Consider the following 13,148-nt stretch of genomic DNA (forward strand, 5'->3'; position numbering starts at 1 on the left):
AAAATCAGGAAGAAAAATCTGATTTGTCGTGTTTCTATTGAAAAGGGACAGAGAGGACGTGGAATAATAGTTTCATACAATCCTTTCTCGGCTTTCATTTTAGTCTACTTAATACCAACTTCTAACATAATTTTAGTTATTATTATTATTTTGTTTTGTTAGTTAAGCCTCATTATCTTATTCCTATCTGATTTTTCAGTTCAATCCGAATTAGTTATGCAGCCTCTTTATTTTTTAAATGGATTGATATACACATACATAAGCAAAATGCTATAACACAAACACATGCTCTTTATTGTCTAAAATGTATTAATTCTCTCAAAATGCTTTTTATGCTCCAACTCAATAGCAATTCTTGAGCAAGTTTCACGTCGCTGTAAGAGGGCAGTGTCCGTACAGTCTCAGAAGTTCCAGGACGATTCGAAATTTGTTTCAAAAGAGAAGACTCGAGTTAACTCGATTACTCTAGATCGAATCCTAATATAATGCAGAGCAAACAAATTCCATATTGAAAATACTTTCGTCTCTTTACTAATATCTTTCGTTCACATCAAAAAGAAATATTACATAAGATTAATATGGAAACTTTGATTCTCAATACATTCTCTCTCTGATTTGCTGATTCAAGCTACTTGGACATGATAGGTTATTGTCAGAGAGGGAGGGGCTCAAGGTTGAAACTATAAGCTAAGTACTTTGAATGATAATCATGTAACAAAATGGTTTGTCTGCGTCTACATGGAAATCAGAATGATGAGAGTTTGGTAGTCTCCCACTAAACCAGCCATAGGTCAGTCATTTTCTCTTTGTCCCCTCTTTGGCTATAATCATATGGCTTGCGATATTCATGTTTGAACAGCTTGTTCCTGAAACTATGAAGGGTTGTCTAAAGAAAGAATTATATTTATGCAATCAATACATATACATATCATGTTTAGAAAACACACCACAATGGAGTCTAGTTTATTGATGATAAATTATTAGGTTTGGATGATCACTCTTTTGTCAGTAAAGTTCATTTTAAACATGACCTTTCTTGACATCATTCAAGAGTTTGATTTTTACGTAAAAGGGTTGGCTTAATTCATCCCAAATAGACGTTTGAACCCTGAATCCAGTTAGGTGTGCTAACCCCAGAAATTCATAGGATGCTGCAGAACTGAGTGGGGAAATTTTCTTTCATAGGATGCTTGATGAAGTTGGTTCAGCATGAAGCAAACACTTTCGACGATGCAGAGCCATGAAGACCAAGTCAGGAGGCTGCGCAACAAAAAGTCGTTTTTGCTTATTTTGTAATTTTTAGTTAATGAAATGAATGTTAGTTCATTTCTAACTAAGTTAGGCCTATGATTGATGTAATTAGCTAGAGTGTGAGCTGTAAACACATCTTTGTTCAAGCTCACAAGTTTAAATTTCAAGTTTCCATGTAATTAGTGGAGGTAGGTAATGTTTAGGTGATTACTTGCTGATTTTAACAAGCTTTGTGCTTGATTTATGTACTGGCACTATGCCATTGTTTTGAATATGAATAGAATCATTTTTTTGTTCATCAATTTTTACTCCATTTTTCTTAGCTTCTCTTCTTTTCTTTTAGCTCAAATTCTCTTGTTTGCTCAGCAAGTCTCGAGGCTTGCTCGATAAGATACTTGCTGAGTCTGTTAGTTTCTGTTATTGCACCAACAATTGGTATCAAGAGCTTGTTTCTTAAGGGATCTGTTATACAAATTCATGGCTTCATCAAGCTTTTCACCAGCTGCACCTCAAGTCTTCAATGGAGAAGGCTACCACATATGGGTGGTCAAAATGAAGACCTACCTGCAGGCTTTCGATCTGTGGAAGGTGGTCAACTCAGATGTTGAACCAGAGCCACTTAGAGGCAATCTAACAGTGGCTCAGATTAGGCAGCATGCTGATGAGAGGACCAAGAGGCACACGGCTATGTCTTGTATTCAGAACTCAGTGTCTGATGTGATCTTCACAAGGATTATGGCCTGTGAATTACCAAAACAGGCCTGGGACAAGTTGCAGGAAGAGTTTCAAGGGACAGAAAGGACAAGGCAGCAACAGTTGTTGAACTTGAGAAGAGATTTCGAGAATTTGAAGATGAAGGAAGAAGAAACTGTCAAGCAATACTCTGATAGGATTATGGCTGTGGTTAACAGCATCAGGCTCCTTGGAGACCAGTTCAATGAAGCTAGGATAGTGGAGAAGGTTATTGCAACTTTGCCTAAGAGGTATGAGGCAAAAATCTCATCTCTCGAGGACTCAAGGGACCTATCCAACATCTCCCTGACAGAGTTGATCAATGCTCTATATGCTCAAGAGCAAAGGAGAGCAAGCACCAAAGATTTTATTATTGTTTTATAAAACTCTTGCGCTGCATGTTGATTGGTAGGCAGTTGGCGAAAAGTTTAATGGCTTCTTTTAACTTTCTCACTTTCAATTATTTGTTCCCTTTAAGATTTAGATGCTCAAACTCACTTTACCCTCAACTATTAATTTTTAGTATAATTATAAATTTAACCCCTTATACTTGATATTTTTATCATTTTGATCTATTTTTTGGGCATTTAAATTTAATCAAATTATATTTTAGAGAAAAGTTGATTGGACACGATACTTATATGGTATTTACATCTACTTATTAATATGGATATATTTTTAAAATAATTTTTTTAAATTTTAATAATTTTATGTAATTTTTAAACTTTTATGAACTATTAAATTTTAACTACAAACAGACTAATATATGATCCATCTTTTATGACTTCACTATAAAAACTTCAACATGGGTAGGTATGATGTATTTTTTTCACGGCTCATCATTAAGTGGTTAAAGTGATATTAGAGGAAAGAAATATACAAGTAATAAACTTTTTTTTTCTTGAATTCAATGATAATAATACGTTAAATACAAATTTGGCGAATGCATAGTGTAACTAAAACAGTGTCTGCATGTTTTAATCTCTTTATTGGCTTCCACCTGATCGTGATTCGTGAACATAATGGAAGTCCACTATAACATGCTTTATATGACTATGAAATACTGCGTTTTGGCACAAGTTGGTGACACCAACATTGTCATAATAAATTTTAGGAGGTCTTGGTATAGGAATGTGTAGCTTAAGAAGAAGGTTTGTTTTACCCATATAGTCCCTGCAAGTTCGTTGGCAACTGCTTGATACTTGACTTAGGTCGAAGATTGGACAATGGTGGGTTTCTTCTTTGAGGACCAACTTATTGGATTCAAACCAAAGTAAACAACGTAGCCAGTAATGGAGGCGCGATCATTTAGATTGTCGACCTAGTTAGCGTCTCTATGTGTTTAAAGATTGGTTTCTTTGTTCTTAGTTATACGCAAACCATACTGTGTTGTGTTTTTCAGATAACGTAAAACCCTCTTAATACCTTTCTAATGTATTTAGGATGGGGAGTGCATAAACTATGAGAGCTTATTCACAAAAAAGGAGACGTCAGGTTGCAAAAAGTCAAATATTGCAATTTGCCAATTACCTTTCAATAGTGAGTAACATCTGTAAGCGATGCTCCATCATTTGTTTGAAGTGCTTATGATACTCTTATGGGTGTTTGAACTCCTTCGCTTACATTCATACCCTGTTAACCAAAAACGTAATTTGATTATAATAAAATGAGATCATCTGAATTCTTTAATACCTTTGAGGAAATAGTGCAACTGGTCGACATCTTTAACGGAAAATTGTTTAGAAATTGAGGAAATGACCTATGAGAGCTTTACATCAATTATGTCATGCCATGATATAAATTGTTGTATTGGTAGAATGATATATGAAGAGCGATATTGTGTCAGACTTAGATTTTAAAAAACCCAAGAGAAGCAAATAGTAATGTATTAGGTATATGAATGACCTTCTAACAATTTTGAATAAATTTTTAAGTTAATAGCTTAACTATCAATAACTATTGGAGTGCAATGTGCAGAACAAAAAAAACCTTAGTATTTCACAACTCTAAACCAATCACTGTCATTATGGAAAGTGGCACCTACAAATTTGGTTTAAACTGGTTAAATCAATTTTGACATCATTGATTTAAACTCGCTAGTTTAAATATATTTTAATTTTGATCTTTTTTCAATTAATTACTTTAATTGTCAAATTTGGACACAAATAGTTGGAATTCTGAATATAGCATCATACAAGGCATGATCTCTAAATCGGTAACTTGTTAACACTAATATCTTTTTAGTACATTTAAATTATAACAAAGAAAAATTATTTAAAAAATTGAATTTATATTTGTGGCAATAACTCTATATGTATTTGTGTAAAATAAATTTACTTTTAGAGATAATGTTATGTGGTTCATAAAATTATAAATTATTTTTGGCGGTATTATGTTGGGTTGATTTATTGGGATTAATTCTCGCGCTTCACGGTGGTCGTAGGTAGGTAGGCAGGCAGTAAGCAGGAAAAATTATTTTGAGTCTCGCGGTTCCCATCAAAGGTCCTCAAGCTTTAAGCTTTTAATCTTTTCCTTCTCTCGCGCAAGAATAAATAAATAAATATATTGATACAGCATTGTCGTTTTAGATGTTATGTGTAGCAGTGTTCTCTATATATAGAATCATAGATATTTACATTTTGTGATTCATAGCAGCTAAAGCTAAAGGCTAAAGGGTAGTCCTAAAGCTTCTTGGTCTATCCTTGTATGTTCCTTATTCAGCTAAAGGCTAAACCCTCTTCTCGCTTATTTAAGGAGGATTTCTGCTTCTTCCCTAGTTATGATGACATAAAATTCCCAAACAAACTTGAAGGTGATTTATATATCCTCACTTTTGCAGCATCTACTTCGACTGCATTCCATCCAAAGCATGTCTGGAGAATCTTCTGAGCAGCCGAAGAAAAGAGGTCGACCAAGTGATTTTCCAACCGGCAACCAAAAGAAGAACAAGAGAATCACCGATCAAAAAGCTCGACAGGAAAACAGGGTTAGAGCCTTTTGCTTTCAGGTTTCAGCTTTGAATAAATATATGACTAAAAAATCTTTACTCTCAGGACATTGTAGTGGGACTTACAGAAGCAGCCCCGATTCTGAAGCAGCTCTTGGAAGCCTTTCGCAGTATCAATGAAGGCGACTTGCTGCAGACAGTTAGATATATACAGGTAAGTCATGATGCCTTATAGGTTTCTACATGTTACTGAATTTGCAGCTTGGTAATATATTAATACATGATAATAAATCTAATTGCTTTAACTAGTAATCAAGTTGGGTTAAAGCTTCAGTAACTGATAATACGCAATCATTTTTGTTCTGAAAAAAAAATGCTTATATTTCTTATTTACTAATTACTATACTACTATTTAAATTAAAATTATTTAAATGTATATAAAATTTAATAAAAGTACTTACTAATTTACGTAATAGTTTGCTCTTTTTTTTTTTTTTGAAAGAAGTTACTTACATAGTACATAGTTGAAAGCCGTGAGTGTAATTAATGAATAGTTATTTATTTATATATTTTATAAAAGTAATTAATTAATTAAAAGAAAAGTATAAAATAGTAAAAAACGATGTTTATTTATATAATTTATTTAAAGATTTTTTATTAAAGAAGTAAAAATATATTTTATTTTCTTAAAATAAAATTATAAATATATAAAAATTTTATTCTTTCCTAATTAAACAGGTATCACCAAGTCCAAACAACATAAATTTTATAATAATATAGATAAAGATACAAAGCACAAAAGATGACTTCAGATCCATAATTGCCCCATAACATATAACATAAAATTACTTATAATATTTTGAAGAAAAAGAAGGTGTCTAAAAACTATAAGACTAATTCATTTATTCATAAAGGAAGGTTAAATGTTGAATAAATTATGTAGGTACAAGTATCATTGAGGTCTCTATATTGGGGGTTCGATTGCATTTGTCACTCTTTACTTAAAAAATGGACAACATAATTTTTATACGTTAAATAAAAGAGTAAACTAGTCTTTTAATTAAAAGTTTCGTCTATTTCTACTGTTAAAAACTGGCCTTTAAATATTAGCATGATGTACACATGGCACGCAACGTATTACTATTTAGTTATATTCCGTCAATCACATCAATTTTTAACAGTACAAATGGATAAAACCTTTAACATTTGAATAAATAAAATAAAATGCAAGTTGATTTTTGGTACACCTATCTCCATAAACTTTTTATGAATTTATGTACAAAAAATTGTGTGTTTTTGGTTGAAAACATGTGCCCTTATTTTTTAACTGCTCAACTTCCACTAAAAGTTTTTGTCCTTTTTATCTCTATAGATGAAATTTTATAGTTTTTTTCCCTTAAGAAAAAGAAAGACTTGGGGTTGACTTTTGACTTTGTGAAGGTAGAGGCGGAAAGATAACATTTTGGCTTTGGATCTAACAAAGTTTAATCACTGTGAAATACTTTTCTACCTTACCATAATTCAATTTATAAGTTCTCAAATGGTTAGAATTAAAATTGAATCAACATTTTAAATATAGTTTATTAATGGTTTAATTCATGATTTTACTCTTAAAGTATATTTCTTCTCCCATTTTCATATTTAAACTATTTTTTGTTTCAATTTAGTACTTAAAGTATGTATTTGTTAGATTTTTAGTCCATTTATTCACAGGCATTAAAAAGAATTCTTATAGCCAATCATAAAATGTCACGTGGTTTCTTTATGTAAAATAAATATTTATTTTATTTTATTTTATGTATATACACAATAAATATAAAAAATAGAAATATATATATAATCTAGAAATAGATTATAAAAATAAAATTTATAAAAATTCGATCATTGAGAAGAAATTGGTTGAAATAAATAATAATTATTAAAAAATGTAAAACAAATTTGTAAAAATGTTCAAAAAAGGTTTGTATATATTTTTATAAAGTCTAAAATATAAAATTTTAAAAGGTATTTAAATTTCAAGTTTTTTTCAATTACTTGAAATTTAAATACCTTTTAAATTTTATATATTTTATTTTGAATTTTAAAATTTATATAAAAATATTTTAAAATTTTTATATTTTTATCAATATAATATATATAATATTTTTTAAATGACACGTGGCGTGTTCTAATAGCGCCACATGGATGGTCAAAATTAAAAGTGTTCTTTAATTGTTTAATTTTTTTTATTTTTTTAATTTAAATTTAATTTTTTTATTTTAAATAGACCTAATTGTCACGTGGCATTTTTTTTATTGGTCAAAACATGTCACGTGAGGTTTTTTCATTAGCCAAAGTTGTCTAATAGTGTTTTTTCCTAGCATAGACCAAAAATGGAGAAAGATATCAAAATGAGAAAATAAGTATACTTTAGATGCTTAATCGTGAATTTAGTTAAAATAATTATAGAGGTAATCAAGATGTAACTTTTAATTGCCTAAATAGTTTAAAGAAATTGAAATAACTAAAATTATTTTAGTCCAATTTTCTAGTTATCTAATTAAATTTTATTATTTGAAGGGCGCAACCTAATGAAAATTTACAAATATTATTAAATGGAATAGCAACAAAAATAAATTAATTATTTCAATGTCTATGTGATTATAAAATATTGAAAAATCTTTCCTCATATACATAAAGGATGCAATAGCGAGATGGAATGAAGGGGGAAATAGTATGCCGTGCATTCAGGAGGTTAAAGTACGTATACTGCAATTTCCACATTTATAATCACTTTTATTCTACTGCAATGAAAAGATAGTTAAATAACAAAATAGAATCCAAGACTATGGCAGTAATATTTCTTTTCTCCCTGATTTATATGTGAAGGACGCAATAAGCGAGGCAGTAAGCAACGCAGTATCGCCTCTTCGAAATGACTTGCAGAACGTTATGCAGACTATGGTAGGAGAAAGATTTTTTATATTCAAATGTATATACAAAGTATAAAAAAGATTTTTCATATTTGTCCTGATTTTTATATTTCCTTCCCAAATCCAGATGTTAATTTGTTTTATATTCTATAAGCAAAGCCCTCGTTTGAATGTATAATTGGTTTGCAATTGCCTTCCCAGGAATTGGGTTCTCAAAACAATCAGAATCCTGCTCAGTCTGCTGCTTTTCCTGGACAGGTAACCAAACGTTTTCACCATTTTCATTTGTTAATGCATTTTTTCAAACTTCATTTGTTTATTTCTTTTAACTAAATTTGCAACAAAATATTCAGTACGACGACCCTTTTGGTTTCGGTCTACTTGACGGGGTATGAAATCCTTTTCCTTGAGCCTGCAATATTCACTGATTATTATTTAAATAGAATCCTAATTTGAACCCACCATCATGTTCAGATTCTAAACTCCCCGGCCGATACTAACATTATGTTTCCAACAAGTGATGAGAATGGAGAAAAGTTTGATGCTGAGCAAGTGACAAAATTTCTCCAGGAATGTGATGGTAATACCAAAAGAAACGTACAATATTCAGACTTCAATGGGTTGCAAGAGGAATTGAACAAAGTGGAGCACCGTTGCTTTCCTTCTTTTCTGGATCCTATAATTCAGAAAATAAATACATATAAGGATATTACAGAAAATAGCAAACTCGGCAACTGTGCAGCTTATCCTACGCTTGTCATGTTCTATACCACGATAAAGGAGATGAATGAGGTGAAAGAGATAAAGGATTTTGACTTATCTAAGTTGAACGTTTGGAGAGATGCAATCTGTGATGCTCTGCAGATCAATATGAAGGTTGAATTTGCAAAGCAGCACTTGATCAAGATTGCTCTTGCTTATTTTGCTTCAAAGGAATTTGATCAAAATTTTTATGATGAAAAAAAGCGATTAGAGGAGGACTTGGGGAGGATATCTACGATGATTGAACTGCATAACAAGTGTCAATCTGAAGCCATATTTTTCAGTGACAAGCCTCTTAACACGGGTCTTTTCAGTGACAAGTAAAGATCTTTACTTGCTATATGTAATAATCTTAGCATTAGGCATTGCCTTTCGCTTTCGTTGAGAAATGATTATATGAAACTGTGATCCCACGTTTTCCTATCCCTTTCTAATAGGAGCATGACAGAATCAAATTTTTCTTCCTGATTTTCAACTTCTTTTTCTCTTGAAAAAATTTAAATCCAACGAAAAAGACTAAAAATCAGGAAAGAAAAATCTGATTTGTCGTGTTTCTATTGAAAAGGGATAGAAAGGACGTGGAATAATAGTTTCATACAATCCTTTCTCGGCTTTCATTTTAGTTATTATTATTATTTTGTTTTGTTAGTTAAGCTTCATTATCTTATTCCTATTTGACTTTTCAGTTCAATCCGAATTAGTTATGCAGTCTCTTTATTTTTTAAATGGATTGATATACACATACATAAGCAAAATGCTAATAACACAAACACATGCTCTTTATTGTCTAAAATGTATTAATTCTCTCAAAATGCTTTTAATTATGCTCCAACTCAATAGCAATTTCTTGAGCAAGTTTCACATCGCTGTAAGAGGGCAGTGTCCGTACAGTCTCAAATGTTCCAAGATGATTCGAAATTGGTTTCAAAAGAGAAGACTCGAGTTAACTCGATTACTCTAGATCGAATCCTAATATAATGCAAAGCAAACAAATTCCATATTGAAAATACTTTCGTCTCTTTACTAATATCTTTCGTTCACATCAAAAAGAAATATTTACATAAGATTAATGTGGAAACTTTGATTCTCAATACATTCTCTCTCTGATTTGCTGATTCAAGCTACTTGGACATGACAGGTTATTGTCAGAGAGGGAGGGGCTCAAGGTTGAAACTATAAGCTAAGTACTTTGAATGAGAATCATGTAACAAATGGTTTGTCTGCGTCTACATGCATTTAAATCAGAATGATGAGAGTTTGGTAGTTTCCCACTAAACCAACCCTAGGTCAGTCATTTTTCTTTGTCCCCCCTTTGGCTATGATCTTAAGGCCTGCGATATCCATGTTTGAACAGCTTGTTGCTGAAACTATGAAGAGTTGTCTAAAGAAAGAATTATATTTATAGAATCAATACATAAAAATATCATGTTTAGAAAACACACCACAATGGAGTCTAGTTTATTGATGATATATTATTAGATTTGGATGATCACTCTTTTGTCAATAAAGTTCATTTTAAACATGACCTTTCTTGACATCATTCAAGAGCTTGATTTTTACGTAAAAGGGTTGGCTTAATTCATCCCACATAGACGTTTGAACCTCGAGTCCAATTTGGTATGCTAACCCCTGAAATTCATAGATTGCAGCAGAACTGAGTGGGGAAATTTTCTTCAAGAGGGGTCAAAGAAATGACACTTACACAGCACGCCGATGTAGACCGACATGAAAAGAAATCCATTGAACCACATCAGCTGTGACATGGAAACCATTTAGGCTTAGGGACCCGCCACGCCCTAGTTGGCATCAATTTTAGTGGAAATAGCATGGTAATAAAATAACCTTTGCGTTAAAGACAACTTGCAGTTCCTGTTCTATTGACCATAAGTCATACAAATGAAGTTACAGATCTGAAAGTTGTTTAATGATACCAATATTTTATGTTCTAATCTCTTCCTTTCATTAAGAAGAAAGAAACATGCATAGTATTGTTTCCTTGCATTGCACCCAGTACTCTATATATATATATGTACGTATACAGTGTTAGACATATGAATGGTCTTGTGGTGATATCTTGTTGGTTCCTAGAACTGGTATTACTTTTAGGTAAATGCAAAGGGCAGACAAAGAGAATTTTTCTTATTGGTACTTGTTAGATTCTCCCACGTTTCAGTTTCATGCTAAAGTTTGTAGAAAGCAATCAGTCAGTTGAAGCGAAAGCAACAACTCTGGAACTGCTCCACTTACTTTTATGTATTCCCCGTTTGATTTCTAGCTTTTTTTTGTTATCTCACTAAGAGAATGACATACCCAAACTACCTTTAATTTCTCCTTCCATTTTTCAGTTTTTGATTTTTATATCGTCAATTAAACACCTACATTGGATCATCTAAGGGGAGTAACTAAATTCTTGAATTTGACATTAATTAATCACATTAAGCCTTGGGTTTTATGAATTCTTTGTTATTAATTATTAAGATATGATTTGATGGGAAGATTAAGGCTTTAGAAACTTTGAAATTTCATCATGTTCGAGTCCGATCTTATGTAAATGTGTGGGTAATCTGTGGGGTGTGCCTTGCATTTTTGTGTAAACCAAAGACAAAACAAAATCGACGTCACGATAAGGAGGAGCACAACGTCGCGACGACACGACGGACAACGTCCCGATGAGGTGATATGTCACGATGTGGCGACGTTCAACTTAAACTAGGTTTTTTCTCCTAGTTAAACTATATCTTTTCTCAGCTGAACTATGATTATTCTAGGGATATTTTAGTCATATATTCACTCGAATTTCGACCTATAAAAGGGCCTTAGTAACCTTAGAATTGACATCTTCATCACATTAAGATTAAGAGAATATTAAGAGAGCTTTTAAGGGAATTTCGTGTTTTAGCTAGAGAGCTTTGTTTTTTCGAGGTTCAGGGTGTTTTTGTTTTGGTTATCTCCATATTGTACAATTTCAAATTATTTGCTCATTTAGTGAAATCTACTTTGCCCATGGTTTTTATCCTCTTCGGAGGAGTTTTTCACGTAAAATATTTGTGTTCGATCTTTTCTACTTTTCTTGTTCGTCATTGATACGGGTTGATCTCAACATTATTTCTAAATTTATTTTAATTAATTTTTTGGTTAAGCATTTGTAATGTTTGATTCTTATTGGAAATGTTGATATAGCTTTAAATTTAAAAGAAAAAAAGAAAGAATTATTACTCTAAAGAATTTAAAATATTTCAAAATATCTTTGTAAGTAGAATTATATTAATTTTGCTTGTGAAATATTCTCTTCTAAGATAATTGTAACAATAATCTCAAATAATTTCTTTCTTCTTCTTACTTGTCGATGTATAACCACATATCATATGCTATAGAAAATTCTAGGAGCTGGTAGGTTTGGCCTAGGAAGGGAAGATTAGGTAACTCGTGAATCTAACAAATTAGTTTATAATAATTTATGGAGGAAATTATCATATTTCCGCAAGTCAATTAGATGCGAAATCTAAAAATTGACTTTTGCTCATACTTGCACAAGAAGTTTTGTTTTTTGCTGGAAGCCCTCTCTTTTTTTTTTTAAGGATTTGCTTAGTTGTATAGTAGCAAGTAAGAGTAGTTAATAGTATTAGATATAGATTAAAAAAAGAGAGAGCAAGAAATAATAAAAAAATATTCTACTAATCAACATTTGTGAGCCGGCCTTTCTTGTATTCTTCTATTAGATCTAAAGGTATTTTCTTAACCTAACTATAAAGAAGATGAATTTACTTCTTTTCTTTTCTATTCTTGTTTTGCCACTTTATTTTTGTAAATAATGTTTATAATGATTGATGAATAAAAAAATTCAATTGTTATTTTTGCTTACCCCTCTCATTTAAAAATTGAAACTTAGGTAACTTCTCTATAAACATATGTATATAAAGAGCATATTTCATTTAGCTCTTTCATGCCTAAAATAACTAGTTATTTTAGTTTTTACTAGTGGCTTTGACTATAACTTCAACTTTATTTATTAGTCTGAGTAAGATAAGACTTATTTGAAAATTAATTGAATGAACGAACAATTCATAAAAATAAAACTTTCGATCATATTTCATATATTTTATAGCTCCTTAACGTGTTAATTATCAATTATTAGTTATTTATATTCATGAGTAATAGAAATTAATATTTAGGATAAATATTAACTTTCTTTTCTCATTTCAAATAAATTGATTTGATTGAAGTTTTCTATTTGGAATATCTTAGCTCTAATTCCTATTACTTTAAATGGATTATTCATAACCGCATATTTACAATATAGACATGGTGATGAGTGAGACCTTTGATTAATTAACATACTTTTTTTTTGGATTAGTTAATGTCTCTCTTTTGAATGACCCCTTTAATTTTATAATTTTAATTTAATTAATTTAATAATTTAATTCAAGGAGGTCAATTTTGAATTGTTGTTCAAATTTTTTTCAGTTCAGTGTAATTTTTTTTACCTAATAAGAGCTGAATCACGCTCTGTAGGATTTGAACCTACAACATTGGGTTTTGGAAAT

At 31.0% G+C, this 13,148-nt stretch overlaps 2 protein-coding genes across 2 annotated transcripts; both read left to right on the forward strand.

Moving 5' to 3' along the window:
* The first annotated feature begins 1,728 nt into the window (after positions 1-1,728).
* On the forward strand, positions 1,729-2,367 carry LOC128043063 (uncharacterized). Its single transcript, XM_052634872.1, has one exon. It carries the CDS (start codon positions 1,729-1,731, stop codon positions 2,365-2,367), a length of 639 nt encoding a protein of 212 aa, XP_052490832.1.
* A 5,261-nt stretch (positions 2,368-7,628) lies between these two features.
* Positions 7,629-9,295, forward strand: LOC105793392 (uncharacterized). The gene is made up of 5 exons (XM_052620321.1): positions 7,629-7,669; positions 7,799-7,873; positions 8,044-8,100; positions 8,196-8,231; positions 8,317-9,295. Exons 1-5 carry the CDS (start codon positions 7,646-7,648, stop codon positions 8,926-8,928), a joined length of 804 nt encoding a protein of 267 aa, XP_052476281.1. The 5' UTR covers positions 7,629-7,645; the 3' UTR covers positions 8,929-9,295.
* The last annotated feature ends 3,853 nt before the right edge of the window (positions 9,296-13,148 follow it).

Source organism: Gossypium raimondii, chromosome 8 (assembly GCF_025698545.1).
Source record: "Gossypium raimondii isolate GPD5lz chromosome 8, ASM2569854v1, whole genome shotgun sequence".
In the NCBI taxonomy this organism is placed as follows: Eukaryota; Viridiplantae; Streptophyta; class Magnoliopsida; order Malvales; family Malvaceae; genus Gossypium; species Gossypium raimondii.